Source organism: Cherax quadricarinatus, chromosome 53 (genome assembly GCF_038502225.1).
Source record: "Cherax quadricarinatus isolate ZL_2023a chromosome 53, ASM3850222v1, whole genome shotgun sequence".
NCBI classification, from domain to species: domain Eukaryota; kingdom Metazoa; phylum Arthropoda; class Malacostraca; order Decapoda; family Parastacidae; genus Cherax; species Cherax quadricarinatus.
In genome coordinates, this window is record NC_091344.1 from 27,990,081 (window position 1) to 28,008,711 (window position 18,631).

The window sequence follows — 18,631 nt, forward strand, 5'->3', positions numbered from 1 at the left end:
CAAGAAATCGTGTCATTACGATTTCTTGAGTCATACTAACAGTCATTAATATTTGTTCAATCTGGTTAACTCTACCGACAGTCATGAACATCTGGACAATCAAGTTGACTGAGCTAATAAGAATTATAATCTGGACTCACACATGTGACACATAACTAATTGAAATTGTTATGTGACGACTGAAAACTGTTGAAACAGGAATAACAATTGTGAAAACTGTTATAATAGTTGTGAATGGATATTGTAAAAAATTTAAACAAAAGTAACTTACAGTTGTAATAACTGTTGTAACAGGAATGACTGATATAGTAACTGTTGTAACAGGAATGACTGATATAGTAACTGTTGTAACAGGACTGATTGTTATGGAAACTGTTGTAACAGAAATAAGTAACAGTTGTGAGAACTTGCAACAAGAGCAACAATTGTGGAAACTGTTGTAGCAAGAGTGAATAAGGGATGTGAAAGCTCTTGTAACAAACATAGGTGATTATTGTGGACATTGTTGTAACAAGAGTAGGTGATAGTTGTGGAAACCCTTGCAACATGAGAAAGGAACAGTTTGTAGAAATTTTAGTAACAAGATAAAATGACGGAAGGAAACTCAATGGAAATGCGTTTTGGCTGAGATTTTAGCTGTGGTGATGATTCTCTCCATCTTGGCCAGTTCGATCTCCCTCAACTTCTGCTCATCAGCTCCCTTGGCCTCCTTATGAGGCCTCCTCAAGTTGGGCGACAGTTTGAAGGTAACCAAGTAGCCTCTGGCGGAGAAACACCGCACATTAATGACAGTCAACAGGCAACTAATCTTGCTCGTTTAATGTTGTTCTCGAGTCAGAGTTTAATAAAACATTAAGAGTGAAATAACGTTTTGTGTTTACGTAATGAAACTCATGCTAACACTATGTGTAATTAAAATTTCTTAATTTCTTCAACAGAACTGGCAAAGTGGCAACTACACAGCCCAAAATCATTTCAAAACTTTCTGAAACTAAGAATCACCAGAGTTTAGGGTCCGAAGTCAATTAGAAGAAATAAATTTGTTAAATTAAAAAAAAATAAGCCGAAATAACCCATAATCAGTGCAAAGGTTTGTTTGATAAAACACACATGTGCTAAATGTTTAAACTTGCTGAGAAAATTTATCTTTCAATTATCGCACGGAACCAAATAATTCCATGTGTTTTTAATACGCTAAAAAAATAAAATTTGATTTTCTTATCATAGGCATCAAACGTGAAACACTGAAGCCGTTCGGTATTTAACAAAAAATACCGTATTATCTTCAATTAGATCCAGTATCTTTAAAATCCATGTACAAAATTACAGCATCTTCGTTATGCTACATCAGCTACATCAGGAGGAAGAAAATAACAATGTATCTCATTAAAGTCGAAGTTCTGCAATAAAGTTCTAGGAAAATGATATTTAAAACCTTATTAAACTAGTGAAAATATAAAATGTCATATCAATATGAATTTTCCATATTTCTCATTTTTTTTATGCTATATCCCTCTTAAATTCTCTGCAATTAGATCAAAAATTATTTTTATGAAAGTGAAATTTGCATGTCTCATATGAGCTACCAGATGACGACAGCTGAAGGTTGAAATTGATTTTTGCAAGTCATCAGTTGCTTCTGTATTTGACTAAATAACTTTGTCATGAAGGCGAAACGTTTCAGCAATAAAAGTTCATAAGTGTTGCATATGTGTGTTATTCACGACGTTTATGGTCTTTTCATTATTATGAAGCATTGCGGTACGTCATTTTCCTTTGGTGTATTTTTTCATTACCGCAACATGACGAAATCTTTCTCCATGACAGCCATTTGTATTACTTAAGCTGTTTAGAAAAAATACAGATAAGAATGGAGGAAATCTAATTTGAGTGAGATAATGTGACTACTCTGAATACATCCCAGTCATCAGTATTACTACTGTGCTGCTGATGATCACCCTCGTCTTGTTGATAATGTTGTGGTGTGTGCCGAGAAATCAGTTAAAAAATTTTATGAAAGAATATAAATCTTCTAACTCCATATCAGTCATTATCATCTATAAATCATTAACACTGATTGCTTGATGGTCTTTGTTGATTGCCTTTATCGGTTGTTAGGTGAAACCAAGCTAAACGAGAAGCAGCTCAAACAAGATATTTACCTTTCAAACCGTAAAACTTTGCAAAACAGTAGTGTTGTATATTGTGTTTTCTCTCGTAATCCTTAAAAAATTGTTGTACATCAAAAATATTACTGATTTATAATGGCAACTTTATAAAATGCAAAAAAATAGCAATAATAATAAATGTTATAATCTTTATATTAAAAAATCAATGTACACTTGATTTAGGATTAGCTGATAACATGGTATACTGTATATAAAACTCCAAGTTATAATTAACGTACAAATACTGGACGTATATACATTTAAGTTTGTTTATAAGAAAGCTATTTTTTCATTCTTTGACGTTAACTCTAAGAATTTTGGTTTATGACTATGACTTTTCGGAATTTTTTTTACCAGACAATTTGTTGTAATATTTTTAGTGGCTATAATATATGTCTAGATCAACTGATGACAGTGAGAGCAACAACATAAATGTTAATATGATATGGATAATAAGAGTTACTGTTGAATAACTGGACCAGAGCATAATTAGTTTATGCAGAATTTAGGTCATTGACCTCTTTGCTCTAGGGCAGGAAAGTTGTGCTGCGCAGACGCTCCTGTTTGTGCTGGCCTTGCTGCGCAGTTTCCTGTTTTCTCCAAGATGGCTACTGGCGGCAGAAGACGCAGCAATACGGTGTGTGTTGACACCGTAAAGGGTACGATTTACCCGGAAACGGCTTCTGCAATGCTGCCAGTGATCATCAGAGACGCTTATGGTATTGGCAACGACGAGCTGCACGGAATAGCTTGGAATGGAACGACGAGGATCTTCATAAAGTTTTGTACTGTGGCTGCGTACGAATGGACGGTGGCCTTATATCAGGAGAAGTGCCTTACTTTGAATTCGGGGCTGGAGGTACATTTGAGAGATGCTTCCCGGACCTACATTTGGGTACGAATCCATAACGTCCCCTTTGAAGCGAAAACCATGCACGTTAGTGAGGCATTCAGGAGTTATGGAGAGGTGCATGCGGCTACATTGAGTAGGTGGAAGGAAGGACTCTATGCAGGATTGCCTGAAGGTTCTTTCACCTTAAAAATGATGCTGAGGAGGCCCACTCCCTCTTACGCCGTTCTCGAAGAGTTCAGGACGCAGGTGTACGTGACATATGCAGGTCAACGGAGAACATGTCATTTGTGTGGAGTTTTTGATCACATGGCAGCAGGGTGTGGAAGGGTGGCTCCACAGCATTCGAAGGACTTGGCAACGATGGTGATGTTGGCACCTTGGGAGTGTTCTTCATCGGCACCTGTGGCAGGAGCCGGACGGATGACTTGGGCGGATGAGGCTGAGGGGGGTGGAGGAACGTTGTGTGACTCTGTCGGAGGTGTCGGACGAGCCCTTTGGGGGGGCGGCTTGGACCTGAGACAGAGGCATTGGTGCAGGGGATGACTTGTGAACTCTCGGAGACCTTGGAACTCCCCCTGCAGGAAATGCTCAATACTTTACTGGATGAGCCGGCGGAGGTTTTATCCACTGTGGGGAAGGATTCCCAGCTTGGTTCTGTGGATCTGGCGCATGAACTGGGGCTGTTGGGTTTGGGGAATGGTGTTTTGCAAGTCCAACGGGTGGAGGCTGAGGTCCACGAGCCTGGTGGGAATGTCGAGATGGAGCTTGGGAGCGAGTCATGAAAAAGGGCTGGGGGGGGGGTCATCGGATGATGAGGTCCTCACTCTGGCCCAGCACACTGGTAAGAAGCACTCAGGGGGATTTGGCTAGGATGGGGTTGAGGAGTGCGCAAGGGAGGGGGGTCAGGAGGGGAAAAGTGCATGAGATGGCTCGAGTATATTGAAAGGTGGACTGGGTAAGACCCAGAGGCATATGGTAAAGCCCCCTTTTTTGAAGCATTCAAGTGTTTAACTCTTAATGTAAATGGTCTTAAGGCTGAAGTGAAGCATGCTTGGGTAGAGTGTTTTGAGGCGATTCAATGTGAATGTGTGTTTCATTCTGGAATGTAACTATAAGTATGGATGCGAGTTGAGGTTGAAAGGTTATCGCTTGTTTGTGAGTAGTTGAGTGAGGCTAAAGGGTGGGGCGGCATTGGCAGTGAGGGAGTCCAGCTATTTCGTGAGGAAGGAGGGGGAGGGTGGGTGGTGAGGGTGGGTTGGGTCTGGGGGCAGTTTAATGCATGTGAAGGCTTACTCAGCCCTGTAACAACTTCAGTCAGTATTACTAAGGCTGGCTCCTCCTCAGGGAAATTAATGAATAGAAAAAGAAATAATAACAGACAATGATAAACACTTTATTATTTAGAAACGGAAAATGTAAAACAATAAAACATGAATGGGTATCCTAATTGAAAGAAAAATGAAAAATGAAATGAAAAAAATTACATTTGAACTCAACGCTAATATAGGTATATCGTGGTAATGGGGTGTCAGGTGTTGGTGACACTGCGTGTTGTTGAAATCGTAGCCGTTGCTGATGTGGCGGGGGGGGGGGGGGGTAGCAGGTGTTTGTGACCACAACTGGCTCGTTCTTCACAGAGTATAGCCGTGTGTAATTACTTCAGATGACAGGAAAACAGGTTCGTTACCACTGCTATGATGAGGGGTTAGGTCCTGTGTTGGCTTACATAACAGGAAAGTAGACTAAACATAGGACATCTCAGGACGTTAGTCCGTCTCCTTCTATTCTTCTCGTTGGTTGGCTGGTGACCCTCTCTGTCATTCCAAGCTGTAAAAAGAGACAGATTACCCACTGCTTAAGAAATCACTCTCCATGATAAGTACAATACCTAAAAGATGTGGTGATTATTAAAACATTTAATAGATAAAGACTGAAAGGACTAAGTTAATTATTGGTCAAAAGTGAAGCTTTCAACCAATAAGTCCACTAAAATATGATCAGGCGTGTACTTACAGTAGTGTTGGGAGCTGTGAGTCGAGTGATTTACTGTTTGACCGGACCCCCACACGTCACCCTTCGGGGGGGGGGAAGAGGGAGAGGAAGGGATAGCGGGAGCTAGACTGACCCTACCTTAACAAGCAGCCGGCAATCAAACTATCACTTTCGGGAGGGGGAAAAAAGGGGGGGGGAATAGCGGGAGCTGGACTTACCCTACCTTAACAAGTAGCCGGCAATGAAACTATTGTTACTATACACTCCCTCGCTACTCCTATCTATTGAACTTTTCCCTCACACTCCCCCTTACCAAGACTTATAGTCAAGGAGTATAAGAAGAATAGGCGAGGAAAAAGTTCTAATATGTGGAAGCTGCCTAAGGCAACAAATCTTCTACTGACTGTCACGACTTAACCAGTCAGAGAAATAATTGGATGGACCATTGATATACACAATATGGAACTTAAAAGCTTGGAGTGCCAATGTCCACCTCAAGAGGCGACTGTTGGTTCCCTTAAAAGTTTTTAGGTATATCAAAGGTTTGTGGTCCGTTTCTAAAATGAATTCTTCTCTCAGCAAATAAAATTTAAGCTTGGAGATACCCCACACAACGGCCAAACATTCCTTTTCTATGGTGGAGTATCTCGTTTCTGCGGGAAGGAGTTTCCGGCTTAGGAAGCATACAGGGAAGGGAGTACCATCATGGTATTGTAGTAGCACCACACCTAAGCCAGTATTGGAGGCATCAGTTCTTAAACAAAATGTTTTATTAATATCTGGAATCTTAAGTATAGGGTCTTTCGAAAAGATACTTTTAATTCCATTAAACTTTTCCCGAGCTACGTCGGAAAGTTCAAGAGGTTCCTTCACAGACTTTTTAAGGAAGTTGGATAAGATGCCTGTAAGATCAGTAAGGTTCGGGATAAACCGTGCATAAAAATTTACAGAACCAAGAAAGCTACGCATGAGCTTCTTGGTTTTGGGGAATTTAAATTCTAATAAAGCTTTGATCTTACTGGGGACAGGCTGCAGAGAGTTATTAGAAAGTATCAGTCCAAGATATCTAATCTTGTTATACCCAAGGAAGCATTTCTTCGGCTTGGCAGTGAGGCCATGTGAGCATAACTTACGCAAAACTGATGTTAATGTTTGGATATGTTCGCCCCACGTGGATGTCATTACGTAAATGTTATCAAAATAAACTGAAACATTTGGCATATTACCCAAGACCTTTCTCATCAGTCTCACGTAGGTAGCACAGGCAGTTACCAAACCGAAGGGCATAGTTCTATACTGCATCAGTCCTTGGTGGGTAGGAAAAGCGGTGTACTGCTTAGAAGAAGGATCTAACATTACTTAATGATATGCCTGCGCAATATCAATCTCTGAAAAGAAGGAAGCGTCATAAAATTTGTGTAGATCGCTATCTATTAAGGCCATAGGTTCAGCATCCCACCGAGTTATAGCATTAAGGCCTCTGAAGTCAATAGCAAGTCTATATGAATTATCCTCCTTCTTAACCATGACTACTGGTGAGCAATATGCAGATACTAAAGGTTCAATGATCTTCAGTTTTAATAATTTGTCTACCTCTCTGTCAAATCCATCCCTAAGGTGAACTGGAGCTGGGTATAATTTCCGTTTGATCGGATTGTCCGTCAATAAGTCAATCTTATGGACTACCGTGGAGGTAACACCTGGAATATCAGTAAAGACGTCTGAAAAGTTACTCACACATTGAAGTAGTTCATGTCTCTTATGGTCATCCAAAGATTCATTAATATTAATGGTGGTTGCGCCCGAGTGGTCAAGAGTCACCAAGTCATGTAGTTCTTCATCATAGTCTAAGTTAGAGGTGTCAATTACGCACACCTTACATTCTTCAGTTGTCATTAAGGCAGTTAACCGAATTTCTTCGGTAATATTTCTTAAGGATGTTGATATGATAAAGCTTAGGTTTCCCCTTGACTTCTATGAGGTAGTCAACTTTCCCAAAAAATTTTAATACTTTATATGGACCTTTCCATGCTACTAATAATTTATTTTACTTGATAGGCAAAAGTACCAGAACTTCATCCTCTACTTTAAAACTTCTCCTCTGACTTTTGGAATCAAAATATGTTTTGTGCTGGTCCATTGACAAGCTTACGTTTTACGAAACTATGTCAGATGTCTCCTCAAGTTTGGATCTAAGGTCAAGGAGAAACTGGTAAGAAGACTGAACCTCAGCATTTTCCTCCTCATTAGTCCATAAGTCATGAAGGATGGACAATGGACCTCTGGCCTGTCTACCATAGAGAAGTTCAAAAGGTGAAAACCCCAAAGAGTCACTGGGAACTTCCCTCATGGCAAACAAAGCACAGGGTAGGTAACGATGCCACTCCTTAGGTTTAAGGGAGCAACGTTTCCTTAAAATGGACTTAAGAATCGAATGCTGGCGCTCAATCCTTCCATTACAACTGGGATGATAGGGTGTGGTGAAGAGAGGCTTCACTCCCAGAAGTTGGTATAGATGTTGCATTAAGTCAGATGTGAATTGTGTCCCACGGTCAAACAAAATTTCTCTAGGGATGCCCACTCTGGAGAAGATGGACAAAAGGGCTTCAGCCACCTCTGTAGTAGTTATGGTCTTTAAGGGTACGGCTTCAGGGAAACTCGAAGCATAATCAACTAATGTTAATATATATCTATGTCCCCCAGATGAAAGTGGAGATAAAGGACCAATGATGTCAATAGCTACTCTTTCAAAGGGTACCGTAAAGACTGGCATTTTGACCATAGGTACTCGCCTGGTACCTCGGGAGGATGACAGTTGGCAAACTTTACACGATCTACAATACGTAGTGACATCTGAGGACATTTTTGGCCAAAAATAGGTTTCCCTAATTTTATTTAAGGTTTTACGATGCGAGAAATGTCCGGCCACTGGCAGATCATTAGCCATTTTAAGAACAGTCTCTTTGCATTGACTTGGAACAACTAAGATGGAATAGTCTATCTCATCTGAATTTAATTTGAATACTGACTTGTACAAGATACCTTTTATATATTCAAATTTATATGAAAAGTTTTTCCTTTGGATAACTTGATTTTGTTTAGCGGCATTATGGCAATTCTGAAGAGAAGGGCAATTACGTTGTAAATTGACAAAGGAGTCCTTCGATATATCTAAAGGCTTAAAGTCAGGGAAAATCAAAGGATGGACAGTAGGAGAAGCCTGGGCTTTGGTCTGAGCCCTAGTCAAGACATTTATGGTATTTGAGGTGATATCTTCACGTTCATCTAACAAGTGAACCGGTGATCCTACTACCTCGCTTTCGAGAGTAGCATCACTGGTTTTTAATCCCACATGAATCTCAGGAGACATTGTCTCATCTGAACTTTCGAGGGGCTTCTCTGACTCTACAGGAAGAGGATCTGAAACACTCGTGTCCATCTTTGGTGATGAAAGGTCAACTTCAGAAGGAAGAATGGCACCTTTTACATTACCTATTAGTACGGAGCAAGAAGTGATGGGAGCTAGTACGGCTTCAGACCAACCTGTGAACCATTTAGACCTAATGTAACAACGGATGGTAGGAAAAGTGTCTGTACGGCCCAAGTAGTCTGAAAGTATAGCAGAGGAATGAGTTTCTTTAAGATTAGGGAACAGCTTATCAGAAATGACTATACATGTGCATCCAGTGTCTCGTAAAATGGTAGATACATTAAGTCCATTAACTGTTCCTGAACAGAAGGGTGCTTGCTTATTACAGTTTTTAAAACATCTTCCAACTTTTTGGACCTTCCTAGAAGGACAATCTGGACGTTTATGTCCTTTAACACCACAAAAATGACAAAGAGGAATAAAAGAAGTCACTTTACTTTCCACTAGAGTCTTTGATTTCTTAAGATCTGATGAACCCTTGCCCTTAGGGTTCGATCCCTTTAGGTCTTTATAGGAATTGTGAGCCTCAGCATACAGGTCAGCAGCCTCAGCAACTTCCTCAGCTTTAATCAGGTTATGTTCTCTGATGAATGTTCTTATCTGGTGGGGAAGAGCTGTCAGGAACTGGCCAGCAACCATGAAGTCTCTAAGAGATTCATAACTGTGATCAATTCCTGAACTCTCTATCCAAAAGTCGAACAAACGAAAAAGTGTTACCTGTAACTGCTGAAAGTTCTGGCCAGGCTGTAAGGTGGCATACCTGAAATCTTTCCTGTAAGAATTAGTGGTTTTTTGATATGATTTAAGGATTGCCTTCTTCAGTAGGTTATAATTACATATGATGTCCTGCGACAAAGTTGCATAGATATTCAAGGCTGTACCAGAAAATAACATTCCTAACCTGGTAGCCCAGGTGTCAGCAGGCCATTCACATAGGGTAGCGGTATTTTTAAACCTGATGATGTATGAAGTAATGTCTTCACCCTCTGTGAAGGGAGGCAAATTAGGTGTTGGAATATGTGCACTAGCTGCATGATGTTCAATTACTCCTTCCTCTAATTGTTGTTGTGTAAGAGTTAACTTTTTATTCTCTAATTCAAGGTGAGCTTTTTCGAGCTCGCGATCCTTTTCTCTCTCTATTAACTCAAGTTCTCTAGCTTTTTCCTCACATTCTCTAGCTTTTTCCTCAACTTCTCTTTCCTTTGCTCTTTCCTCAAGTTCTCTTAATTTAACTTGTTCCTCACGTACTTTAGCTCTCTCCTCACGATCAAGTCTATCACGCTCCTTTTTGTCTTCTCTCTCTCTTTCTGTCTATCTTAGTTTTCTCTTTCAATTCGATCTCTCTCCTTTTTATCCTCTCTTTCTCTTTCTAATGTCTTTCTTGATTCTTTCTCTCTATTCTTTCTCTCTCCTTATTCAATTCTATTTCGATTCTCTCTCTCTCTCTTTCAAGTCTTTCCTGGATCTTAGCACTAATGAAAGATTCTAAATTTTTCCCTGTTATTCCTAACTTACTTCCAGCGTTCATCCAAAACTGGTATTCCTCCATATTTGCAAGAATAACTTAAACTATCAGGGGAAATGAAATGGGTATTAAAGAAAATGGAGGGTTCAATTCTTGTTCCACTCAAACTGTAAATAAACCAGAGGGCTCGATCCCTACTTCAATTAAACAATATGTATTAATTAAAACGAAGGGTTCTATGCCGGCTCCGAGCAAACAGTAAGTGGAATGGGGTCACTTGACCATCCAATCTTCTCACCCACAAATCAAGAGTGTCCTACGACAGTTCCCTTGATAAAATAAAGAACTCAATTAAACAAATTGTTACTAGAAAATCTTGGGTCCCTAGAGTCTAATCCTCCAAAGTGTTTCAAGCTCGGAAAAAAAAGTGGCAGAATTAAATATTATATCCTGCCTGACTTGACTTACAATAAATTGACACTATAACAATCACCAAATCTTTTAAATACCTGTACTGTAGTCCTACCATAGAGAATGATTACTCATGGCTGGTGGTAACCATCTGCGGTATGCGGCATTGAAGTTCCAATGGTAGATTTGAGATGGAATTAAATCTTGATTCAGTAGAGTTGATCCTGGCAAGGTCGCCACTTGTGAAGGCTTACTCAGCCCTGTAACAACTTCAGTCAGTATTACCAAGGCTGGCTCCTCCTCAGGAAAATTAATGAATAGAAAAAAAAATAATAACAGACAATGATAAACACTTTATTATTTAGAAACGGAAAATGTAAAACAATAAAGCATGAATGGGTCTCCTAATTGAAAGAAAAATGAAAAATGAAATGAAAAAAATTACATTTGAACTCAACGCTAATATAGGTATATCGTGGTAATGGGGTGTCAGGTGTTGGTGACACTGTGTGTTGTTGAAATCGAAGCCGTTGCTGATGTGGGGGGGTGGGGTAGCAGGTGTTGCTGACCACCACCAGCTCGTTCTTCACAGAGTATAGCCGTGTGTAATTACTTCAGATGACAGGAAAACAGGTTCGTTACCACTGCTATGATGAGGGGTTAGGTCCTGTGTTGGCTTACATAACAGGTAAGTAGACTAAACATGGGACGTCTCTGGACGTTAGTCCGTCTCCTATTCTTCTCGTTGGTTGGCAGGGGACCCTCTCTGTCATTCCAAGCTGTAAAGAGAGACAGATTACCCACTGCTTAAGAAATCACTCTCCATGAGAAGTACAATACCTAAAAGATGTGGTGATTATTAAAACATTTAATAGATAAAGACTGAAAGGACTAAGTTAATTATTGGTCAAAAGTGAAGCATTCAACCAATAAGTCCACTAAAATATGATAAGGCGTGTACTTATAGTAGTGCTGGGAGCTTGTGAGTCGAGTAATTACTGTTTGGCTGGAGCCCCACACGTCACCTTTCGGGGGGGGGGAAGAGGGAGGGGAAGGGATAGCGGGAGCTGGACTTACCCTACCTTAACAAGTAGCCGGCAATGAAACTATTGTTACTATACACTCCCTTGCTACTCTTATCTATTGAACCTGTCCCTCACAATGTATGTTTTCTGAGCGCTTATATGCCAGCAGACGGTCGAAGTCGAGTAAAGGTGGATTTTGTGAAGGAAGTTTTGTTATACTATTTTCAGGATTTTTCAATTGCTGCAGTTCTGGGAGGAGACTGGAACTATGTTATCAGAAATAAGGATGTGGAGCCGTGAGGGTTGTGTGCTTGGGGTGTTACGGGATGTACTAAGGGATACAGGGGTCTCTGATGTGGTGGGTAGTGAGGGATGGAGGATAGAGCACACATTTGTTAGGAGGGGCTATGATGCAAGATTGAATAGAATATACGTGACTCAGGGGAATACGGTGGAGCAGGTACAGAATTTACCCTGGTTATTGGAAATTGAATGTGCGGCTACTGACTGGGGAGGGGAAGGGACCGTTTTTCAAGGATTGGTGGAAACCTTTTTGGGAGGCAACGAACAACAAAATACCATTCATCCGTGAACTGCTTACTGAGTCAAATGCAAAGTTTGCAGTTTTCATGGAGACCCACATGAAGGATCACTTTGACATTGAAATATGGATCCCGAGTTATAACCTATACAGATGCGACAGTGAGCAAGCTTGTACGTCACAGAGTCACTGATATGCTCAGAACTACTAAACGCCTCAAATGATGTAGTTGATGTATTGGCAGAAAAGATCAAGAACCAAAACCTGGTCATTGTGGTTGCATACAAGTCTCCGGATGCAACTTCCCAACAATTCCAGGAACGCCTTTTAAAAATTGATCACTGTCTGGAACATCTTCCATCTCCTGCCCCAAACATATTGCTCCTGAGGGATTTCAACCTAAGGCACCTAAATGGAGGAATGTAGCAAATATTGTTGTAGCAGAGAAAACCCCAGGAGGCAGCTCTGATGAAAATTCGCACACACACGAGCTTTTAAATCTCTGCACCAAATTCACCTAAAGCAGCACATAATAGAGCCAACATGATTGGAGAATACACTGGACCTGAGTATATTGGTTTTTCAACATAATAGAGGTTCAGACATGAATGCGCGGGGCCTCAGACCAACAACATGTGATCAGGCACGAGGGAGCCTTCACCAAATTCAACTTCAATAACAAAAACAAGGTGAGACCAAGTCAACCAGGACCTAAATGATATAAACTGGGAAGATATCCTAAGCAACACAGATCGAAACCAATGTCTAGAAACTAGAACGAGAAAGGTGCTCCCTATAGAGGCGAAGGCGATAAATAACAGAGCGGCTAAAAGAGGCCAATATATCTTTAATACGGAGGGAGGCACTGGTCAGAGAAATAGCAACAATCGAACTTCAGCTAATGGAATCTTACAGAAGTCAAGAAACGGGGTAAGAACTAAAAGCCAAAAATGAAATTGAAAGAAACCCATAATATTTCTTTTCTAAAGCCAAATCTAAGTCGAAAACAACATCCAGTAATGGGCCCCGACATTCGCTGCCTGAACACGGTCGAGTGCGGTTGTGCCCTGCACCCCTCTGCTGTTTTCAGGCGAGCTACCTTGTATCAACATGGCGCTGAGTGTGAGGAGGCGCGTAAATACCATTGGTATTGAGCTGCTTCGTGGGGCGATTTCCCACTCTTCAGCGCAGGTATTACTCCCAACAATCATTAGGGAGACCTATGGAATCCAGGACGATGAGGTGTACGGTGTAGCCCTGAATGGGGCTTACAGAATCTTCGTCAAACTGAATTCCACGTCCGTGTACGAGTCTTTGGTGACGAGATTCCAAGACGTGAGTCTTGATGCTACTCCAGCTGTGAAGGTGCGTTTGATCGACGTATCTCGCCACTTTACGTGGGTTAAGATATGTAATGTTCCATTTGAGGCAGATGAGGCTGACATCAGGAGTGTTTTCGAGGCATATGGAACCGTACATCTGGCACAAAAGGGCAAGTGGACGGCAGGTGCTTACATGGGCAGTCCGGAGGGTACCTTTTCCCTGAAGATGACTCTGAGACATCCCATACCGTCTTACGTCGTGTTGGAGGACTTCAGGACACAAGTTATGGTATCGTATGCCGGACAGAGACGTACGTGCAGAATATGTGGGGTGTACGACCATATGGCGGCAGAGTGCGTGAAGCTGAGGAGAGCGCCAGCACAAACTGGTGAAGCACCAGTTACCAGCATGATAGCTGTTGAGAGCCCCATGCGAAAGCAAGGGCTTGGGCGCTTGTGGAGTGAAGAGGTGGAGGATGCCAAAGAGGAGACTGGCATGTGTGAGGTAAGCTGTGATGTAAAAGGATCTGTTACTAGACAAGGGAAAAGTACAGAAGTGCAAGTGCAGGAGGAGGTGCAGGCTCTAGAGGAAGAGCTTCAGGAAGTGTTAAAGACATTGACACCACCTGCAGAGGATGTTGTTCCTGAGCTGGTGAGAGGCACGGCGTTGCCTGTAGAGGGATGTAATAATAAAAACCATAGCAGGGTTGACGGGCCAACTAGTAAGAGTGAGTTGTCGCCGTGTGCTGTGGAACGAGGCGTGGTGGAGGTTGAGGTACATGGTGAGGGTACCTCAGAAGATAACATGGATGTAGAGGGCATCACGAGGAAGAGAGCGGCGGCGTCAGACTCAGATGATGTCCTGACGCCGGCGCAGAGGTCTGGGAGGAAGGAAGAGCACTGTCGAAGTAGTCATGATAAGAGGCATCGCAAAAAAGGGGAGGGGGTTGATGGTGTGAAGCCTTGTGCTGGCTCTGAGGCAGGAGGCCCTGGGATGAATGAAGAGAGGAGGAAGGGTTGGAAACTATAAAGAGGCCTTAGGTGTATGACTGTGAACGTAAATGGATTGTGTAATAGTGTGAAGAAGGAATGGTTTCGAATGTTTCTGTATAAATATAGGGTGGATGTAGTGTTCCTGCAAGAACACAATTTCAAGGAGGGAAGAGTGCTCGAGGTGGAGGGGTTTCAGGTTATGACTCTGCCATCTGCACGTCTGAAAGGTGGTGTGGGGATATTGATCAGGGAGGCGAGCCCGTTTGTGTTGCTAAGAAGTGAGAGGGGAGGGGGGGAAGAATATTGCACGTGGATGGGTGGTGGATGGGGCAGAGGGTATCTTTTGTAAGTGTGTATGCACCAGCAGAAAATGATGTGAGGGTAAAAAGGGATTTTGTATGTGAAGAACTAGTTTTCTTCTTACGTGGGTTACCTGCAGTGGCCGTCGTTGGTGGGGACTGGAACTGCATTATTAGGAGGGCTGACGTGGAACCAAAAGGGGCGGGGCACGTGTCGGCGGCCTTGCAAGATCTTTTGAGGGATATTCAGTTGCTGGATGCGGTTGGAGGAGGGGCGTGGGAGGTAGAACACACTTTTGTAAGACGGGGTTACGCTGCTAGGTTGGATAGGCTGTATATATCTCAAGGGGTTGGGTTGACATTTTTCCGTACAATAGAAGTAGCTTATTCGGATCATCGGGCTGTAGTAGCAGAGGTGGCGTGGGAGTCACTAGCAGGTATATCTAGGGGATATTGGAAATTAAATACAAGTGTGTTAGGTGATGAGGAGGGGATAGAGGGATTTGCAACGCTGTGGGAGGGGTTAAGTGCAGAGATAAATGGGGTAGAGGATGTGGTGATGTGGTGGGATGGTGTGGCTAAAGAACGGATTAAGCAATATTACGTAAAGGAAGGGAAACGTATCAATTCTTTAAAATATGGGCTTGCTAACTATTTGGAGGATAGATTACGGGGTTGCTATGCGAGGGGGGCGGTGGCGGGCAATTATCCCATGGATGATATTATGGCAATTAAAGGGAGACTGCGTGAGGTACAGGATGAGAGGTTCCAAGCGGTGCGGGTACAGGCGGGGGTGGAAGAGGTGTTATGGGGCGATAGACCTTCATCGTGCGTATTGCGTAGGCAGAAACAAAGACAGCAGGCAATGACTATTCCATGGTTGGAGGTTCATGAGTCGATAGGAGGGTACAGGGAGGGGCAGGTCATACAAGCTACGGAAGGAATGGGGGCGTTTGCTGACAAGTGGTATGAGAAGTACTGGCAACGAGAAGGGGTAGAGGATGGGGTTTTAGAACAGGTGTGTGGGAGTGTGGTATGTCAGTTGCGTAACAGTGATAGGGAAGCACTGGGTGGGGAAATAACTGAGGGAGAAATATGGAGGGCTTTAAGTGGAATGCGAAAGGGCAAAGCACCGGGAATTGATGGACTCCCGGCAGAGTTTTATCAGCAGCATTGGGAATTAATGAGGCATTTTTTGGTTAGGTTATTAAATTGCATGATGGAGAGAGGTGAGCTGGGTGAGAAGCAGGCAACGGCTGTCGTTGTATTGGTACCGAAGGGTAAGGGGCAGCATACGCTTCAGGATTACCGGGCGATCTCGTTGTTATGCGCAGATTATAAATTGTTTGCGAAGATTTTGGGAAATCGGGTCAAGTGTGTGGTGGGGAGGGTAGTATCAAAAACTCAGTTTGGTTTGCCAGGGAGGTCCATGTTGGAGGGGCATGGGTTACTTAGGGATTTCGTGGAGGCAAAAGGGGGGGGAGGGAGGGAGGTTTGGTGGCGCTCGATTGGCAAGGGGCATACGATAGAGTGGATCGGAAAGCATTGAAAGCCATCCTCAGGGGTCAGGGGTTTGGGGAAGAAATAGTGGGTTGGGTTGAGGCGTTGTATGGAGGTGCAATGGCGAGGGTACAGATTAATGGTCGATTGGGTGAGAAGATTGTAATGGGTAGGGGAATTAGGCAGGGGTGTCCTATGTCACAATTATTGTTTGCGTGCGTACAGGACCCCTTTTATAGATTGGTGGAGCAGCGTATGTGTCACGTAGAGGGACCAGGGTGTGAGGTTGCGAGGGTTTGGCCAGTTTTAATTGGGTATGTGGATGATACAACTGTTCTGATCAGGGAGGGGATGTCAATGGACACATTAGACTGGGTAGTAAAAATGTTCGCAGGGGCAACTGGTATGAGGGTAAATTCAGATAAATCCATGGTTATGGGGTTAGGGGCTTGGGCCGGTAGGGTTGATTGGGGTAGTGCAGTTGTGAGGAGGCAGGTGAATTCGTTAAACATTTGCGGTCTGATTTATGCAGACGATCTAACTGTGGCACGCACGGAAAACTCGATTAGGATGGTAGAAAGGATTCAGGGACGCTTGGGTGCATTGCGACCATATCATTTGACCCTTGTGCAGCGTGCCATTGTTATTAATATCTTACTGTATAGCAAAGTATGGCACGTGGCAGCCGTGTTCCCATTAACTGGGCCAGCAATAACGAACATACTTAGGAAGGTTTTTAAATTCTTGTGGGGTTCGAGTTGTGATTGGATTAAAAGGGATGTGGTAATGTTACCTGTAAGTAAGGGGGGGCTGGGATTGTTGGACTTAAAGCGGAGGTTCAAATGTGTCTTCATTAAAAGGGACGTGATGAGGGAAAGTGTGGGTGGGGGGGGTTTGGCCAGGATCCATAACAGATTGCAACGGATGAATACAGGAGTTGAGTTGCATGAGTGTGAAACTGTTTTGAGGGCTATGGCGTGGGATCGAGAGCCAGCAAAGGTTAAAATAGGTAGGTTGTGCAGATTGTTAGCCGGGAGGGTTGTAGCGCCTGTAGAGGGAATTTTCCCCATGTATGCATGGGGAAGTATATGGAATAGGTTGCGTAGGATGAGGTTGCAAACTCGTGTTCGGGATGTAATGTATCGTTTCCTGCACGGCATTTTACCGTCAGGTGTGGTTCTACGGGATAGACGAGTCGTTGATGGGGGGGAGTGTGGGTTATGTGGTGGGGAGGAGTCGGCTTTTCATGTAGTATATTTTTGTGATGGAATGAGGAGTGTCAAGGGGTGGTTAAATAGGGTGATAAATAGGATAGGAGGTAAAGGAATTTCTGTATTGAGAGCATTCTATCTAGGCTGGAATATTGCTGCACTCTAACAGCACCTTTCAAGGCAGGTGAAATTGCCGACCTAGAAAATGTACAGAGAACTTTCACGGCGCGCATAACGGAGATAAAACACCTCAATTACTGGGAGCGCTTGAGGTTTCTAAACCTGTATTCCCTGGAACGCAGGAGGGAGAGATACATGATTATATACACCTGGAAAATCCTAGAGGGACTAGTACCGAACTTGCACTCGAAAATCACTCACTACGAAAACAAAAGACTTGGCAGACGATGCACCATCCCCCCAATGAAAAGCAGGGGTGTCACTAGCACGTTAAGAGACCATACAATAAGTGTCAGGGGCCCGAGACTGTTCAACTGCCTCCCAGCACACATAAGGGGGATTACCAACAGACCCCTGGCAGTCTTCAAGCTGGCACTGGACAAGCACCTAAAGTCAGTTCCTGATCAGCCGGGCTGTGGCTCGTACGTTGGTTTGCGTGCAGCCAGCAGCAACAGCCTGGTTGATCAGGCGCTGATCCACCAGGAGGCCTGGTCACAGACTGGGCCGCGAGGGCATTGACCCCCGAAACTCTCTCCAGGTAATTAAGTCTCGACGTGGTGGGTTGGGAGGAAAGTGTAATCAGAGCTGTGGGATACATTATGGCAGATTATATCTATGTAGTGTGGGGAATGCGGGGCAAACAGGTTACTGAGGTGAAGAGGAGGGTGTTAGCGGTAACGTTCTATAAAACGGTATGTAGAAATAAGGAAATTTATGGGAGGAGGTGGGTGAAGGATTTTTCAGAGGGATATAGGCAACTTACGTTACAGGTTTTATTAGACTTGTAATATACGAGGGAGGGGAGGGTATGATTGGAAAGTGTTGCTGGGGTAGGGAAGTCATGGGTGAAAACAGGGTCGCCTCCCTGGTAATGGATGACAATAAATGTTTGCGTGAGTGTTGGATCAGTAAAGCGTGAGTGATTAATATGTGGACCACGGGTGCTAGCACCTGTGGAGCTGGCCAGGTGTCCAGAGATATGCTGTAATATGTTTGTTTTAATGTCTGTGTATTATTGTTCGCCACTGGTGAGCTGCAATTTTCAGTTTTGTTTTGAGAGTAAAGAGTTTAATGTACATCAGATAGTGTAAATAAAGTTGGGCAACAGTGGTGTTATAGGTTTTTTGTGATTAGGTGTGTGCTAGGCACAGTCTTCATGTGTTACTTATGTCATGGTTATATTTTATGTTGTATTGTACTGTTGTCAATAGCAATTTGTTATGTCCATATAAGCTGTATAG

General features: G+C 43.0%; 2 protein-coding genes across 2 annotated transcripts in view; both read right to left on the reverse strand.

The window, feature by feature from the left end:
* LOC128692432 (cytochrome P450 4C1) overlaps positions 1-18,631 on the reverse strand; it is a 610,069-nt gene that overhangs the window by 268,551 nt on the left and 322,887 nt on the right. The gene's annotated exons all lie outside the window — the stretch shown is intronic.
* LOC128692290 (dynein intermediate chain 2, ciliary-like) overlaps positions 605-18,631 on the reverse strand; it is a 45,072-nt gene continuing 27,045 nt past the window's right edge. Inside the window, exon 4 of the mRNA XM_070096226.1 lies at positions 605-761. Within this exon, the coding sequence (XP_069952327.1) occupies positions 605-761 (157 nt within the window). The remainder of the gene's footprint in view (positions 762-18,631) is intronic.